General features: G+C 42.0%; 1 protein-coding gene across 8 annotated transcripts in view; it reads right to left on the bottom strand.

The window, feature by feature from the left end:
• The window catches only part of PRKAG2 (protein kinase AMP-activated non-catalytic subunit gamma 2), a 538,740-nt gene that overhangs the window by 54,785 nt on the left and 465,389 nt on the right, over nucleotides 1–18,566 (bottom strand). For all 8 annotated transcript variants that reach the window (XM_073629982.1, XM_073629984.1, XM_073629981.1 and 5 more), the window contains 5 exons: nucleotides 13,915–13,996; nucleotides 11,865–11,923; nucleotides 11,728–11,773; nucleotides 6,694–6,748; nucleotides 4,224–4,350 (listed from right to left, as the gene is read on the bottom strand). In XM_073629982.1, coding sequence (XP_073486083.1) covers nucleotides 4,224–4,350; nucleotides 6,694–6,748; nucleotides 11,728–11,773; nucleotides 11,865–11,923; nucleotides 13,915–13,996 — 369 coding nt within the window. The remainder of the gene's footprint in view (nucleotides 1–4,223; nucleotides 4,351–6,693; nucleotides 6,749–11,727; nucleotides 11,774–11,864; nucleotides 11,924–13,914; nucleotides 13,997–18,566) is intronic.

The following is an 18,566-nucleotide window of genomic DNA, read 5'->3' as shown; positions in this document are numbered from 1 at the left end:
TTACCGTCCTGCCAGCGCACCGCTTCAGTGTGAAAGCCCTCGGGCTTTCACACTGAACAAACAGCGGAGGCTGTTTAGGGGCGGTTTGCAGGCGGTATTTTTAGCGCAATAACGCCTGCAAACCGCCCCAGTGTGAAAGGGGCCTTACTGTCTTTACTACTGGGTTTTGTTTGTTGCATATTGCCAGAAGTTTCACCCATTCATGCATTTGGGATAGACTGTGTGACCTGGATGTTTAAGTTGTAGGCACACATTCCTAACTGCAGGCAGGTTCATCGAAAAAAGCTGAAAAAACCACCACAGAGTAGAGCTACACGATTAATCGTTAAAGAATCGAGATTGCGATTCAACTCTCCTCGCGATCTTGAAACAGCATTTCCTGATTCTATGTAACAAGCGTAGAGAGTTCTCTGCTCACTTCTGACAGCTGACAAAAAAAAAATCCAGGCAGCCTGACAAGATTATCACAGCATTGGAGATAAAGAGAAACATTGTAACATGTAGTTCTTTAGCTCAAAGGAATGAACTTTGGTCTGTAAAGGAGGTCAGTTTAATTAACCACTTAATAAACCTTTTTCTGACACTTGTTGCTTACAAGTTAAAAATCAGTATTTTTTGCTAGAAAATTACTTGGAACCCCAAACATTATATATTTTTGTTTAGCAGAGACCCTAGAGAATAAAATGGAAATGCAATATTTTATGTCACACTGTATTTGCGCAGCTGTCTATCAAACCCAATTTTTTTGTGAAAAAATACACTTTAATGAATTAAAAAAAAAAAAAAAACTAAACAGTAAAGTTAATCCAATTTTTTTGTATAATGTGAAAGATGATGTTACGCCGCGAGAATCATGATCTTTATTCTAAGCAAAAAAATATAAAATTGCGATTCTCATTTTAGCCAGAATCACACAGCTCTACCACACAGACCAAAAAAATGTACTACTCACACATTCTATTGCAATGGATTTAGATTAGGGAGTATTAAATCATGCAACTCCTCTATAAAGTACAGCAAATAGCAATTAGAACAATTCAATATTTACTTTCAATTCAATCACTTCAAAAGCAGCTTGTTACATCAGATGCCACAGGTCTGCTGAGCCAATCCTAAAGCCAGTATTACCAAATGCTTAATTATCTAGGTAGAAGTTCATACTCGGATCTTGGTCTCGAAGCCCTGGGCTATGAATCCTTCCTGAAAGCTACGTGCAAAAAAAAAAAAAGAAAAATCCAGCATAGAGGCCATTATAGTCTAGGGCAGTGTTTCCCTACTGGGGTTCCGGTAGACTCTAGGGCAGGGATATGCAATTAGCGGACCTCCAGCTGTTGCAAAATTACAAGTCCCATCATGCCTCTGCCTCTGGGTGTCATGCTTGTGGCTGTCAGAGTCTTGCTATGCCTCATGGGATTTGTAGTTCTGCAAAGCTGGAGGTCCGCTAATTGCATATCCCTGCTAGGGTGTCAGCAATTATGGACACTCCACCAAGTACAAGGCTTGTTTAAAGTTAACCCTGTCACCCCAGAGTCACTTGTAAACTGATCATGCCCTGTAAAAGAAGAGCATGTTTTTTTTTCAGGTGGATGTGTCTTTAAAGTCCAGCGCTTTGCTTCTTCCTGGCTACTGCAGGTATTCAATATTTTCATGCAAATCCCACTGCACGCTGGCTTCCCTTATTGGCTTGCATCCTGTAGCAACAAACAGGCTGATGAGAAGAAAAACTGTGTGTGGTGGAAGAAGCAGGTATTCACACACTTGGAAGTGCCAAATACCCGCAGCAGCCGGTGAGCAGCAAACAGACACAGTTTAAAAAGGAGTATGTTCACCATTATAGAAAATCTGTAAAGGTGACCTACCACCGGACTCTTCCCACCCTTCAGTCCTTGCTGTACTTACCTCTTCGATCCTGAGCTGGAAGGGCTCCTGCAATCCGCTCCAATGGTCCAGGGATTTGAAAGCCCCGCTTGCTTTCTCTCCTCCCTTAGCTACCAGTACAGACCAGACGGATTCTAATTGGTCAGCACTGTCACATGGACGGCGCTGACCGAACAGATTCCGCCTGGTCCATACTGGCAGCACTGAATGGAGAGGAGAGAAAGCAATGGGAATTTCAAATCCTCAGACTATTGGAGCGGATTGCAGGAGCCCTTCCAGCTCAGGAACATACAAAGATAGAGTGAGCGTTGAGCCCAACACAGTGTTAATCCCTAGCCCTGTTGTTTCCAACAGGGAACTAGTGAATAAAACAATACAATGAAAAGGAAAATAAAGGGTAAAAGTTCTTAAATTACATTGGCTATAATAATGTCCATATGCGCTATAATAATGTCCATAGAAGTTCATGGGACGATAGCAACTTAAGAAGGCAGCCCCGTTGAGGGAAAGAAGCAATCCTCTGGACAATCTGGAGATGAGAACAAAGGCGCCACGCTAAGTGCAGTAAAACACATGGAGTTTAATAAAAACTGTAAAAGAGGTACTCACAAGGGTACAATGTAAACAAGCATATTGGAAAAAACTGCCGGATATCCTGGAAGTGGGTCTGATTTGGTTCCCTGATCATGGTGGTCTCCAGTGGACAGGCTGCACCGATGCATGGCGACACTTCCTGTCTTTGGAACAAACGCTGTCAACCAAGGGGATGAGGTCACTTCTCACCTACACGTACCCGATCCCGGAAGTGACCTTATCCCCTTAGTTGACAGCGTGCGTTCCAAAGACAGGAAGTGTCGGCATCCATCGGCGCAGCCTGTCCACCGGAGACCACCACGATCAGGGCACTAGATCAGACCCACTTCCAGGATATCCAGCAGTTTTGTCCAATATGCCTGTTTACATTGTACCCTTGTGAGTACCTCTTTTACAGTTTTTATTAAACTCCATGTGTTTTACTGCACTTAGAGTGGTGCCTTTGTTCTCATCTCCAGATCTTCCAGCTCGGGATCCCAGGAGGTAAGCACAGTGAGGACTGAGGGGTGAGGAGAGATTTTCTGGAATGATGAACTTGCACTTTAAAGACACAGGTTGCCGGAAAGGAAATAGATGCTCTAATATACAGGGTCTGCTTAGTTTACATGTGATTCTGTGGTGACAGGATGCCTTTAAAGCTGAAAATACTGCTAAACAAGTCTTGAAAAGCTTTACAGTCCAGCTGTACATTCCATAAACATTTTTAAATCCCTCTAGCGTAACTGCATGAAATCTTTATCTTCCCACATTCTCTTAAACTGCAGAAATCAGACTAAGAATAGGAAAACATTGCACTTTGCGCTAATGTATGTTTACTGCATTCTATAATGCTACCACTCTACTATGTTTTCAGGCACTGGGAGTTGCAGGAGCTTCGGCAGCTTACAGCAATGGAAGGTCCCAGGATGCTCTCACCCATGTCACTATGCTCTTTCACAGTCCAGTGAGCAGATATAGGAAAGCTGCAGTAGTGATTAGCGAGGTCTTCCTCCAGCCAACTACGCACGGATAGGTGAATCACAAAAATAAGTGACCTTTAAAAAGATTTTTTTTTTTTTTTTTTTTAATAACAAACATGTCATACTTACCTCCTCTGTGTAGTGGTTTTGCATGGAGCAGCCCTGTTCCTCCTCTTCTTGGGTCCCCTACTGGTGCTCCTGGCTCCTTTCCCTTGACTAGTGCCCCCAAAGGCAAGCCTTTTGCTATGGGGGCACTGGTGCGTGCTCGCTCCCGAGTCCTGCTCTTCGCATCCATAAGACACATGAAGCTGCAGCTGGGCCCCCCCCGCTCTCTCCTCATTGGCTCACTGTCTGCCAAAGGCTCCCACTGCTGTCTCAGCCAATGAGGACAGAGAGACCTGGGACAGCCGAGTCTCCCGTGCACATCACTGGATCAAGTGGGGACTCAGGTAAGTATTAAGGGGGCTGTGGGGAGAGCAGCACACAGAAGGTTTTTTACCTTCAAGCACAGAATGGATAAAGGTAAAACAATCTTCAGCTTTTACAACCACTTTAACAAAGCTGCAAGTAATTTATCAGGTACAACACTGTATTTAGCTTTTGCTTTAAACAAGCTTATTTGTATCTATGGGAAAGTGGTTTAATTCCCAAGATGCTGAATTTCATGCCAGCAAGGAAACAGGCATTCCCACCGAGAAGCCGCGGTGTGTAGACTGATGACATTCATTTACTGTCTGACAACAAGAAAACATAACAGATTAAAAGATTGGGACATTATTTTTCTTTACTTACAAAAAGCTGAAGAAACTTGAGGACTCTCTTATGGGTAAGTATATAAAGTGCATTCCCACTGACTGGATCGATTACCGGCAATCTGTGGATTTTGTTTTTGATCAGTGAATACACTGCATCATACAGGCTGTAAGAAAGAGATATTAGATATTAGAATGTAAATTAACTAGAGATAATATGCAGCTTTATTCCTACATGGAGGAGATACAAATCTATTTTTCTTAATGACCACTCACGTTAAGCCGGCCATAGACGGATTGAAATTCGATCAGTTCAGCAAGAACCGGCCATATTTCGATCCATCTATGGGCAGGTTGGTTGTACTGAAGCCAATCTATCGATCACCTTCAGTATAACCAGCCTGTCAGGTTCTTTTCATATGATCGCTGTCTATAGCTGTCAGCATTGATAATTGTATTCTGACGGTGGGGAAATCATGAGCTGTCAGAATACAGAAGCATAGCGGGAGGGAATCCCCCATCAACACCTACTGTGTTGATGGGGGAATCTAGCAACTTTCCTTCAACGTTTAGTTGAAGGAAAGAAGATTGCATAATCTATGACTAGCCCAAAGCCGGCCATAGATGGTTTGATTGGAACCATGTATGGGCAGACTGAATGTACACAAGTTGATCAATTGGTACAACCACCCTGACGGATTTTACATGCGATTATTGCCAGCGGCTGTTATAGCCGCCAGCAATAATCACTGTACCCTCTTGTCTGGGACGGCTTCCCCTGCTGGGAAAACACAATGGCTACATGGAAAGAATTCCCCTGTCAACACTGTCTGTGATGGTGGGGGAATAGAACGATCCAGTCATAGATGGAGCGATTTCTTCCCTGCGACCATGGGTTGCAGGAAAGAAAATCGCTCCATCTATGGCCAGCCTAAGGCTTCATTTTCACACTGTCATTGGTCAAATGGCAGTTAAAATCTATTTGGTACTACAGTGAAGAAAACCAAAATCTATACTTTTTCCATCCAATTTATAGCAACCATACCACACACTTCTATTCCTTCATCTGAACCTAGTCAGTACAGACACACAGCAAAAGCAAGATAGGGCTAGATTACCTTTTTTTTTTTAAAGCGTTAAAATGCAAGATTCATCGCTTACTATATCAGGCCTTCCTCAACAATTAAAAAAAAAAAAAGGTAATAAAGATTCCACCCCACTGAATCTAGACAAGGATGATGTTTAGCCATCTTCCAACAAGATCCCTGGGAAGCACACTCCTGCACTTTGTGCGATTTGGAGCGATCAGTGTTCCCCGGTATCTCTCCAGAAGGATCATTATGTCATGCTCTGCAGTACATTTCATGCTGCTATTATATAGGAAGGATCTGTTTACTGCAAGGTCCCCTATATAGAAAGGCTACCCATTAGAGCAGGTGGATCCTCTCATACAGTACTCAGGAGGGAGAGCGACTGGAATGCATGTGTCAGTTTAAACTGAACAGTAGCAGGTAACTCTGGAATTAAGCTTTATAAAATGATTGCAATGTACATAACTGAAGTGTTGTTTTCTTAACAAAAAAGTGGAATTACAATATAACTTGCAAAATCCACAAAAAAAAAAAAATACATTTAATTAAAAAGAGAAAATCAAAAATTCATCATTTACACTCTTTTTGCATCCTGATGACCTCTGCAAATGCATTAGTATGATCAAAAACTACATTATTACTTAAAGTGGTATTAAACCCAAAACCAAGAATATATTGCAGCTTACCAATCATTAGATGTGTTGGCTGCATTCGTTTTCTTTTTTAGGCTTTTTTCCCATCTGTTTTCACCTGGAGATTTGGCCAGTAACACACCTCCTGTAGTAGCGCGCCCCCGCTCTGAATGAAAGAGCACAGGGGCACCTTTGGACAGCACCATTCTCAGTCTGGGGGGAGTGTTAGATGTTCTAACAGATTTAGATACACTAATACATTGATGGCAAACTCCAGCTAATACTTTGTATGCAGTCACAGTTTTTTTTTCTTTCTTTTGGGATAAAGGTTTTACATAAATAGATAAAATGGTTCATTGTAAGAACCCTTGCCAGATGTAAATGGTTTGTCTCAAGTGTAACTCATACATCTGCTGGAGAACTTGTTCTTTTGAAAAACAAAAGACTTACTGGCCAGATCAGCAGGAGGAAAAAAAAATGAATGCAGCCATCACATCTAAGAATTGGTAATCTGCAATATAATAAAATATTTGCTTTTAGGTTTACTACCACTTTAAAATGTATGCATACAGTTACAGAAGCTCATGTCTATTAATGCCATAACATTTCCTGTTTCCCATAAAGTAGGTAAACGTGACTCAGTTCAAATAAACTAGCTATGCAGGCTTTAAGGTTTCTGCATGGCTCAATAAAATACATATATTTTTATTTTCGATTTCTGAAGTAAATGCCTTCTTATACTGTATGGAAAGACTCTTAAAAATATGAGGTCTAAGCCTCCACTTACCTTGCATCTGGAGTTATGTTCACCAAAGGCTTGAAGGTTTCTTGTAAATACAATTCTACAAAAACACAGCAAACACGTTAGAGTGATCTGGCAATATCTATATTTTATTAATACCAGTAGATATTAAATACCAGTGAACTTTAATACTGTATTTTATTTTAGACAGCTTTTCTGACCATTTTAGTTATTATAGTTATAGTTGAAGTGGAATTCAAACCAAAAAATGTTTTTGATATATAAAGTGTGAGAAAGGGTCGGAACCTCAGTCTTTATTTACAACTGCTCCCACCTTCCCCTTTGGATAGATTTCCTCTTCTCCTTCCTAGTGGGGTCTCTAGGACAGGAGCTAAAATTGCAATGGGGCACAGATAGCAACCCTTTATAAAATTTAAGTGTTAATATTTCAGCTGGAGTTCCAATTTATCACACAGATGCTTGGGTATTCCTCAGTAGCATTTTTTCATACAGCACATTTGAAACACAAAAAACATGATGCTTAGATCTGTCAACTTAAATATGATATTTCAATGTTTAGCAATTTGAAGGTTTGGGTCACCACCAGATTATCTCCTGGGTGCTTCGAAAGTGCAATTTTTATTCTGGAGGTCCCAAGCTTCATTGACCTGCCCAACCCATGCATAGAACTACCAACCCCATGTGACCAAGCTGGGCCAATCCCCAAAAACCGGCACTGACATATTGGAGTAAAGCAGCAGGTCACATGCTGCCCCTCGCCAGAAGTACTGGGTATTTCATTTCACTCCTGTTAAATGAATGGTTTAGTTAAGGAGTGGAGAGAAGTTAAAGAAAAAATTTAGTCAGAAAATAAAAGTCCTGCTTTATCACTTCAGGTTGGCCCTTTTAGCTGGTATTGCTATGTAAAACATTAAAAACAAGTGCCTATTCTGTTTAAAATCTAGTAATACACTGTCACCCTGCTCTGCACATGGTCAGTTGCTCTCCATTTTTAGGCACTGCTGAGTTTGTAGAGGCTGATCTGCGGACAGCCTTAAAGCAATGGTATAGTCTTTTTATTAGTTAAAAATAACAAACATGTTATACTTGCCTGCTCTGTTGCAGTGAATTTGCACAGAGCAGCCGGGATCCTCCTCTTCAGCTCTCCTGGCCCAGGGGCGGACTGACTACTCGGGCACTGCCCGAGGGCCCAGGAACACTAGGGGGCCTCATAAGAGTGGTCAGCCTCAGTAACACCAGGGTCAGTATGTAAAAAAATCTGTGCTTTTTTACATCTGTTCCTGAAATGTCCCCTATCGACATACTTTTGATGCAAGAATCCAGAGATTGTAGCTGCCCCGCCTCTCCACTGCCTCCTCAGCCAATGGGAACACAGTGTACCCGCCCCCTTCTCCAGCGCGGCTTATTTGAGATATGAGCAGGAGATGCCGACAGCTGGAGGAGAGGAAAGGGAGGAGGGGACACAGCCTGCAGTGTGGGATGAACTGCTGCCTGATAGAAGGTAAGATAACTGAGCTGAATGTATTCTTATCAGTGGTTTACCCTGGTGAGGAGGGGGGGAGGTGGTTTCCTCTAGCATGGCTCCTCCTGTCTCTGAAGCAATTAGATCGATTTTCTGTGTGAGGAGATGTGCAATGCTTCTGGAGGAAAGACATATTCTGAACTTCTATTCCAATCTCTACTACACCTACCTACTCATTACCTGCCTACCAGTACACAGGCACAGTCCCCCTCCCCTGCATTATGACTTCCTGTGTCTGTGAGCTGCTGGGGCACTATAAGTCCCAGGATGCCAGGAGATGGAGGCAGCAGTGTGTGCCATCAGGCTGATTTTTGGGTGAAAAGTGCTGGTGTGTGTATACTGTGCATGCGTGTGTGTGTATACTGTGCGTGCGTGTACTGTGCATGCAGCGTGCGTGTGTCTTTATGTACTGTGCGTGCATCTGTGTGTACTGTGCGTGCATCTGGGTGTATTGTGGGGGCATGCGTACATACTATATGATCCATGTGTGCCCACTGCCATTCAACAGAAGTCGATCTAACAATCCCATGCCTGTGAAAAATGCCCTTATTGCCATTCAGAGGCAGCTGAATGGTGAACTGCTGAGCTCAACCTCGGATCAGACAGCAGGGCAGGTCTGGGCACACACCTGTGCAGTGATATCATGGCACACATCAAGCATGGCTTTTTTCACATGCCCCACTACCCGATCTGAGGCCAACCACACCAGTTCACTATTCTGCTGGCTCTACGACTGCACATACGCAGTTCAGAGCCTGCAACATGTGGATTTTTTTTTTTAAAAAAAGCTTTTTCCCACCAGCCGCCTACCACACAAAGCACTAAGGTGCAAAGGTGTGTATAAAATGGATACTGATGGAGGGTGCCACTCTGGGGGCTCTGCCGTAAGGTGGGACTCTGCTGACTGTGATGTATAGGGAGAATGTTGGGACTTTGATGTAAGGGAGGACTCTGATGTGAGCGTGGCGCTCATCCTGACTGCTGTACTCTGTATGTTATTTTGTTTGTTACTTACTCCTGACCCAGTACTCTGTACTTTATACTGTACATAGACCTGACCAAGGTGTTCATTGTCTTAACAGTTGCTGGTTTTAATGAAGTTCTTCTTTAAGGTTGCCTCAGTAAGACAAAAATATCCTTTTTTTGTGTGCATAAAAAAAAACATATATAATGGAAACATTTTATTTTAAAAACAAATGACCTTGACTGAGATTTACTTGCGTCTGTCTGTGAGATTATCAGTTGCGAGACAGTAAGTCGAATTTTATGGGTACAAGGTCTGTGGTAGGCTTGCATTGTATACCACAGGTGCAGATTCTGTTGAATCCTCCTTTAAGACTCTCCCACTGGACATGCCCATTGTTCACCATGGTGCACTATGCATGCCGCAGGTCATAATCTCCCTGGTAGGGGTCCTAGTGCAGTATTTTGCCCAGGGGCCCATGATGTTGATAAGGTGGAACTGCCCATGAGAGGCTCCTGGTGCCTTTACTGGGTCACCAGCTCAAAGTCTCCTGCCACTCTGCATGTCGCCGAGCTTGGTGCCCCTCCCCTAAAAAATATGGCTTCCGCGTGGCGGCCATCTGTAAGCCTGGGGGCCCCAAAATCTCTTAATGCCCGGGAGCCCCATAAGTTGCCAGTCCGCCCCTGTGATGGCCCCTCCCTCCTGTTATGCAGCTTGCTATGGGGGCACCCGAGCTGAGTCACAGCTCCCTGTGTCCATTCAGACACAGAGCCCCGCCCCCTTTATCTCCTCATTGGCTGGCTGACTTTGATTGACAGCAGTGGGAGCCAATGGCACAGCGCTGCTGTCTCAGCCAATGAGGAGGAGAGTCCCGGGCAGCCGAGACATTCCTGTAACATCGCTGGATCTAGAAGGACCTCAGGTAAGTATTAGGGGGGTTGCTGCACATAGAAGGCTTTTTATCCTGATGCATAGAATGCATTAGGATAAATAACGGTTTGTCTTTACAATCACTTTAAGCCTGGGTTCACACTACTTCGATGCAATGTACTGCAAATTTGATCAGTTTTTTTTTTGTACTGTGTGAGGTGCGAATTTTCCTTGCGTTTTGAGGTAGACCGGTGCGATTTTACTACAAATTTCAGGAGGCAGTGAACAATTTGCAAAGATGTGAACTGTGTGCTGCGAGTTTACTGCAAGTTCAATTGAAGCATATGAAGATAAAATTCCCACTGCACCATAGGCATTCACATCGCCCTGGCACAGTCAATATGCACAGGACCCCTTTTTTTTTCCTCGCACCAAATTCGCAAAGCATAGATATGAACCAAAGCCATGGAATACTATGCTTTTTACATGACCTGCAAATCTGTGTGTTCCTAAATGCATCAAACCCGCTGTAAATTCACATCAGTGTGAACCCAGGCTAAAGTGGAATTAAACCTTCCTATCCTTTACAGCCAAAGAAAATGGCTTCTGTTTGAACTGCAACTGCCATGGTACTGCACATGTGATCAGTTATGACACCAGCCTTTTGATGGTTTGAAAGTTTGGTTGAGAACACAATAAAATGTGACAGTTTGCATTTCCAACATTCCAGGAATGTAACTGTTTTTTGAAACCGGTAAAAATTGATGGGTTTAGTTCCGCTTTATGACATAGGGCTAGTTTACACTTGCTTCAAAACAAGGCTTCGGACAGGCTTTGTTAAAGCTCTCTGAACGCCAGTCAGAGATCCTGTCACTAAATAAAATGGTTAGCTTACAGTCCTGTTTAAACCTTGCTTTTGCTTGGTGCTTTGATGAGGCTTCGGTGTGGGGCTTCGATGAGGCTTTGGTGGAGCTTCGATGGCACTTCAATAAGCCTTTGGTGGGGCTTCAAGCGAGCTTTGCAATAGACTTCTATGGGGGCTTTGAAGATGTTTTGAAGCACCACTAAAGCGACATGGGGGAATAATTTTTGAAGCGAAGCCAAAGCAAAGCAAAAGGAAGGTGTAAACAGGACTATAAGCTAACCATTTTATTTAATGACAGGGGCTTTGACTGGCATTCAGAGAGCTTTAACAAAGCATGTCCGAAGCCTTGTTTTGAAGCATAAACTAGTCCTTAATGTGTGTTGAAGCTGAAACAAGTGTAAATGAGCCCTTACTGCTGGGGCTCTGGGCTTCAGCAAATTGGCAGCCTTCAGTAAGAAGAAACAGGAGCAATGCTGGAGGCAATTTACACCCCACACTAATTTTGGTAGTATAATTATTCATGTAGAATGCATGTTCCTTGCTAAAAAAAAAAAACTTAAAGTTTTTTATGGTTAAAGTTCCACTTTTAATGCAGCTGTGGAGTGTGGAAGTTACGTGAACCTATTTACGATGCCGTCCATAGACACAGCATAAATTCACTCTGAAAGATAATCTAGAATAACGCAGATGACCAGGAAGCTGGTCACGATTAGCATATGAAAGCTTTTTGTTTTGTTAGGGGTCTGGATTTGACAGCTCTTTAAAACCAGTGTCAAAACAGTCACAGGTTTTTCGGCTTAACTGACCCTTCAAAATAGAAAAAAAAAAAATTCTTACCCCTCCAGGTTTCTATTTTGTGTTCCTCTAACTCATAGATCTGTACCTGTAGAATAAATTAAGAGACAGGAATTGTTTAATCCTTATTATTAGAAGTGCTCCATCTTTAACACTGCTCTCTGAATGACAGTACTCACCATTGGAGACTTGTAGTATCGATGCAATATATTTATGAAGTCTGTAATTGTTAACATACCTATATAAAAAATAAAAAATGCGTGACTTGAACTGAGACCTGTATTAAATCCTTTCCTATAAACTTAAATTTGTACTGCCATTATTTAGGCTACTTTCATACTGGGCCGTTGGCAGTAAAGCGTCGCTATTTTTAGCGGCGCTTTACTGCCGTTTTTGTGGAGGTTTTTGGCTGCTAGTGGGGCGCTTTTAACCCCCCACTAGTGGCCAAAAAAGGTTTAAAACCGCCCGCAAAGCGCTGCATTGCATTAATTTCAATGGGCAGGGGCGCTTTAGGAGCGGTGTATACACCACTCCTACAGTGCTGCAAAGATGCAGCTTGCAGGACTTTTTTTACCGTCCTGTCAGCGCACCACCCCAGTGTGAAAGCCCTCGGGCTTTTACATTGGAGTGGGAGGAGACGCTCTTTCAAGGCGCTTTGCAGGCACTATTTTTAGCATTATAGCACCTGTAAAGCGTCTCAGTGTGAAAGTAGCCTTAGTGTTCACAATAAAGACAAGATAGATAATGTATTGCTGGGTTGGATAAAAGAGACAGATTATAGATATGCAGAGCATGTTGGCGAGATCTGCCCAACCTTGAATTGTTTGCCAAGCATCAGATGTCACCATGACTTTCAATCTAATTTTATGTCTTTACATTTTGTGTGCTTGTAGTAAGAGGATCATTTTCCGTTTGTCATTAAAAAAGGAAAAATTATGGATGGTCAAGAGAGTTCCTCCACAATTCTGCAACCAACTGGTTGTAACAAGCTTCCAATTGTTATATGATTTATATAGCACCATTGTCTCAAAAAAAACTGTTACGAACAGGAGTGCAGTTTAACAGCCAGCACAGTAAACAAAAGAATAGACAAATACAAAAAAACAAAAACAAACAAAAAAAAATTTTAAAAAACACAACAGGCACCATGGACACATTTTTTAGCACCATGGCTCAGTGTCCAATAGTAGAATATGCACTGAATATGTATCCTACAGAGTACAGAATTTCGTTCAAAAGCTACCAAGGGCATGCTTATCCTACTCAAGGCATCCTTCACCTACTGTGTATGGGCAATTTCATTTATTCTAAAACACCTAGAGTTTTGGACATCTATTGTAGTGAGAGTACTGGCATACTACACTGCAGAGGCCAGCCATGTACAGGTCTGCCAGTTAAGCATCATTTTACACTGCCTGTTAAAACATGTTCCTCTGCTGCCTCCTGGCCTAGAAGACGGGTCAGTGGATCCGCCAATGAGCAAAGTGGAGGGTTTCTGCCTTTGCACATGAGTTATTTATATAGCAGTCTTTTATCAAAATCTTTTTCCAAGAACCTCTCCAAACTTACATTCCAGATCAGAGCAGAAGTGCATTCAACTCGGTCTCTATGGCAGCGGTTTACATTCCCGAGCAGATGTGCAGCGGCATGTGAAATTAGCTGCTCATTAGATTGTACTGCTAGCTTTATGTTGCTCCAATAAAATCTTAATACTGTATATTTCAGGGATTGTTCACACTTTTCTAAAGAAATGTAACTTAAACAATCAACAATATCTAAAACTAAATATAGCAGTTCTTTGCTGTAGGACATTTCTTAGCTTGTTCAGTAAATTCAAATTACGATAGGCTACTCAGTAATGCTGAGTTATAGCCCACAGCAACCAATTGGTGACTTCTAGCTTGTTAGGTAGTCCACCCATGTACTCTGAGTTGTAATCACAGACAAGTGTGTGTGGATGGGTTTGAAGCCTCACCTGCATCATACTAATGCATATGTGGCTAGTGTTATCACTGGTATACTACAGGGACCCTGTAGACATACTTCCGTGATAAACTGCAGCTGTCAGGGCCAGAGGTGCTAAAACATGACACTTAACAGAGCTGCTTATTTAGGCAAAATGGATGAATGTTGCTAAAAACAGGTCATAGATAAAATGCAAAGTTAGTGGTCCTCTTCTAATTTCTAGGCACTGGTTACAGTTGTATAGGGTACATGAAGTAAACTTACCTACAAAACTCTGATTCTTTGTTTCCCATAATGGAGCAGCTCGCACACCATTAGCTACCAGTGCAAAAAATGCCTTCTTTACCTGCAAGGCAGAGATATTAACACCAGGGTTAAGTTCATGCAGGAAAACGTATAACATTTTGGTTACAGAAAGCACAAATCTTACAAACAATCTCTATCGGGTACTCTGAGTATTTCCCCCTATTTGTTCCCAAAGATCTCTATCCAATAAAGATACAAGAAAATAGTCGCGCTTGGACTCAAAAACTTGGGCTCAAAAACATCAGAAAACTCACACAAAAGCAGCTAGCACAATATTGTAGGAAACATAGAACTTAAAAATATCAAAATCGGTGCATTGATGACGACACACTTTGGGTGACATCACAATGTGTGGCGTCATAACGCACTGGGATGCAGCGACCATCTTGTTGGTTGGAAAGACCACATTTGTATTTATGACATGCTGGTTTTACTTTTTTTTTTTTTTTTTTTTTTTTTTAAATGTGTGTGCTCTATATTTAATAAATGTTGGTTACTAATTTTACTACACCGAAATGCTTCCTACCTTTCCTCTGATCATTTCTTTGGGACTATTTTTGACCGCATGATCAGATTGATTTGCGAATTTGAGGGAGTGCTGCTTGGGTGGATTATCCATACCTGAGGCACCTTATGTTAACCAAGGATTCAGACTGTGCTGTTTGCCTCTTACCATAGTAATTTGACCCTCCCAAAGGAACGGTCAGTGTGGTCGTTTTGAGCGTGAAGGGTCTTCCTCTACCATCCATTATTGAACATCTTGCAAAGACTCTTTTGGTGGACTTTTCACTTAGTTTTTTTTACACCAAATTGTTAGTGCTGCACGGTTTTTGATATTTTTATAGCTAACCAATATTAATTTCCGAGAGCAGGCACTACAAGGTCCCTGCATGTATTCTTTTTAAATAAAATCCCAGCAGACTGCATCCAGGCTTGCTGGAAGCTACTTGCTTCAGTCCCCAATTTTAAAATTGTACAGCAATGTGACAGGACTTCTCGCCACCGATGTACCATGGAAAGTGCAAGATATTTGCCTCATTAAACATTTTTGACATTAGGCAATACCAGAGCAGGTAAGTATACCATGTTTACTATTTTAATTTAAAATATACCCTTTACAGCACTGTATTCTGTTAAATATCATCCAACTAACCTGAGATATCAGGCAGTGATGAGATGTTCAAATATGAACTTAAAATCAGGTATTACTAACCATCTTATCCAAACACGTGCTTACGACCTGAAATATGCACCCAGCCCTATGAGTGATCTGTGTGCATGGCCAGCATCAGTTGATACTATTGGCATCTCACAAATGTTTATGCAATTTATCAAAGGTAAAATTACAAAGTGCACATTCTAGACCATTGGTAGGCAGCCAATTCAGGTGATGATTCAATCATTTATACTGATGGAAAAACCTGCACTTGGGGAATCCTCGTCATCAAAAGTAGAATGAAACTCTAGTAACAATAACCAGATTCGTGCACATTTCCTCAATAGTTTAATTATGCAGCTTTTTTCCCCCAAAAGTTAATTCTCAAATATGGTTTTCATACCTTTCAACCTCTACTTCCGGTTTTGTGCATTGGTCTGACACACAACTTTGACCAATAAGACTACAGACCCCAGCATCACTGGGCGTGACACTTTGGATTGACAATCCTGTTGTCATACCTTCCCACTGTTTGCAATACGTAGAATTAGCAATAGTGGGCAGGGTGGATTGAGAAGGAGGCTGTGCCTAGAAATGTTGTGCTTTGCTAATGCAGACACCTGTGGTATGTGTTGGCACTATTATTTGTAGTTTATATTGGGAACGAGCACCCCCAGGTGATAGCCATGCTCCTGTAAATTTGGTAATGTCGCAAGGGGATGGGAAGCAAGGATGGGCCTTGTAATTCATGAGCAGCAAACCCCCACGTAAAGGAAACAAAAAGGACACAAAAGATAGTGAAGTAGGAAATACTTTAGCAGGATAAGTATAAAACACATTCACTGTTGTTTACCTTAAAAGTAGTTGTAAAGTCAGAAGGTTTTTATCTTAATGCATTCTATGAGATGTAAGATAAAAAAAAGCTATGTGCATTAGCTCCCCTCAGCCCCCCTAATACTTACCTGAGCACATCTTGATCCAGCGATGCTGAAGGAGTGTCTCAGCTGCCCGGGACTCTCCCTCATTGGCTGAGATGACAATCAGTGAGCCAATGAGATTAGAGAGGGGGCAGGGTCAAACCACAGCTCCATGTCTGAATGGACACACAGAGCAGCGGCTTGGCTCGGGTGCCCCAATAGCAAGATGCTTGCTATGGGGGAATCTGCAGGAGGGAGGGGCCAGGAGCACCAAAGAGGGACCCGAGAATGAGGATCAGGGCTGCTCTGTGCAAAACCACTGCAAAGAGCAGGTAAGTATAACCATTTTGTTGGTTTAAAAAGAAAAAAAAAACTGAAGCTTTAGTATCACTTTAAATGTTAACCACTTTTTTCAAACAATTACTTTGTAATTCTAGTTTTTCCTCATTAAAAATAGTTTAAGAACAAATCCTTTCATACCAAATATACGTGTTTAGTCAGAAAAATTGTATTTCTGTGAATAAATGTGATGGAAAAAGTATTCCCCTGCAAACTGCCAGAACCCTTCAGTCCTAGGTGGTCACAGGAAGAATGTGGTCGTATGTACAAATCAAAGCTGCAAATAGGATGGGTCTTTATAGACTGATTTCCTTTCTTTAGAATCCTGTGCCCTGCGAGCACACTGCACTATTACTACACTAATCGTGCTTTAACCAGCTAGAAGCAGTACATTTTATAAGTACTTGTTCTGCTATCTGCACCCAGATCTATAGCAAAAGTGCTACTGAAAACTAAAATGTACCTCAGTAACCCAGAAAATAATCCATTACAGGGGGCAGTTTTCCATAGCTACAGAACTACGCAAAAAAAAAATCATGTTTTCAAAAACACTCTCAAACTAGTACGATTATTAACAAGTTATAGAAAAATAATAGCAAAACTGCCTACATATTTAAAAGTAAATTAGTAACTAGATAAATATATAGAGCTTTATTTATTGCACACAAAACTACTATTGTGTAAGCTTGTTTCTAACAATGCTTCAAACATTTATGCAACACAACAGTTAAATGTTGATGGTTGATGTTATAACCAATTTTCTAAATGTCAGATTTCAGGGCTTGATTAACACAGCACGGCCATAGTTTCTTGAAGACGAATTGTTCTTTAGGGCTAGTTTACACTTGCTTCAAAACATGGCTTCAGACACACTTTGTTAAAGCTCCTGTCACAAAATAAAATGGTTAGCTTACTGTCCTGTTCACACCTGCTTTTGCTTGGTGCTTCGATGGGGCTTCAATGAAGCTTCAAGTGAGCTTTGCCATAGACTTCTATAGAGGCTTTGAAGCACCACTGAAGCTACATGGGGTATAATTTTTGAAGCGAACCCAAAGCAAAGCAAAACCAGGTGTAAACAGGACTGTAAGCTAATCATTTTATTTAGTGACAGGAGCTTTGACTAGCGTTCAGAGAGCTTTAACAAAACATGTCCGAAGCCTTGTTAAAGCCAAAGCAAGTGTAAATGAGCCCTTGTATCTCCGTAAAGATCACTGTAATGAATAAAAGAATCATTGCGATTATCTACAAGAGCTTGTTTTAAATTGTTACCCTGTTTTTATCACAAAGAAAAGTTTAAAACCTAAGTTTAGTTTAGATTTTCTTTTTTTTTTAAAACAGCACAGAGGACGGTACTTATATTCAAATTGAAGTTTCCATTGTGCTACTAGCTGGTCTCTTAAAGCGATTGTAAAGGTTTGCTTTTTTTTTTTTAAACAAAACATGTCATACTTGCATGTCTGTGCAATGGGTTTTGAAGAGCGGCCCTGATCCTCCTTTTCTTGGGCCCCCCGGTGGCGCTCCTGGCTCCTCCTCTTCTCCAGTGCCCCCACGGATAGCCGATTTCCATGAGGGCACCCGTGCGGGCATGCTTCCAAGTCCTGCTGCTGCATCCATTGACACAGACAGCAGGACTTGCCCTGCGTCACTGGATTTGATTGACAGCAGCGGGAGCCAATTGCTCCTGCTGCCATCAATCTATCCAATGAGGACTTGGGATAGCAGCTGGAGCTGCTGGGCTCATGCTTGTCACTGGAACGATTGGGTTCAAGTAAGAAAAAGGGGAGCTCTGGGGGGCAGCTGGAGCACAGAAGGTTTTTCACCTTAATGCATAAAAGTGAAAAACCTAGAGACTTTACAACTCCTTTAAGCCAGCCATAAATGGATGGCTGGCTTATCCTGGCTATAGCGATCAACTTTAATACAACCAGCCTGTTTTTTTTTTTCATATGATCACTGCCAGTGGCTATAGCTGGCAACAGTGATCATTTCATTTTGATGGCGGGCAAACCTCCCCCCTGTCAGAAAACAATAGCGCAGTGGGAGGGGTTTGACCCATCAACACAGTCCGTGTTGATGAAGGAAGGTTGAAGGAAAGAAAGCTGCATAATGTATGGCCAGGTTTATCTTAAATCATCCACCCCCGTGCAGTAGTAATTCTGCGATACTGCGGGGGTTATTATGAGTGCTGCACCTGTCAC

The sequence above is a fragment of the Aquarana catesbeiana genome, linkage group LG05, assembly GCF_042186555.1.
Source record: "Aquarana catesbeiana isolate 2022-GZ linkage group LG05, ASM4218655v1, whole genome shotgun sequence".
In the NCBI taxonomy this organism is placed as follows: Eukaryota; Metazoa; Chordata; class Amphibia; order Anura; family Ranidae; genus Aquarana; species Aquarana catesbeiana.
The sequence above is the reverse complement of the archived record's forward strand: the minus strand, read 5'-3'. Positions and strand labels throughout refer to the sequence as shown.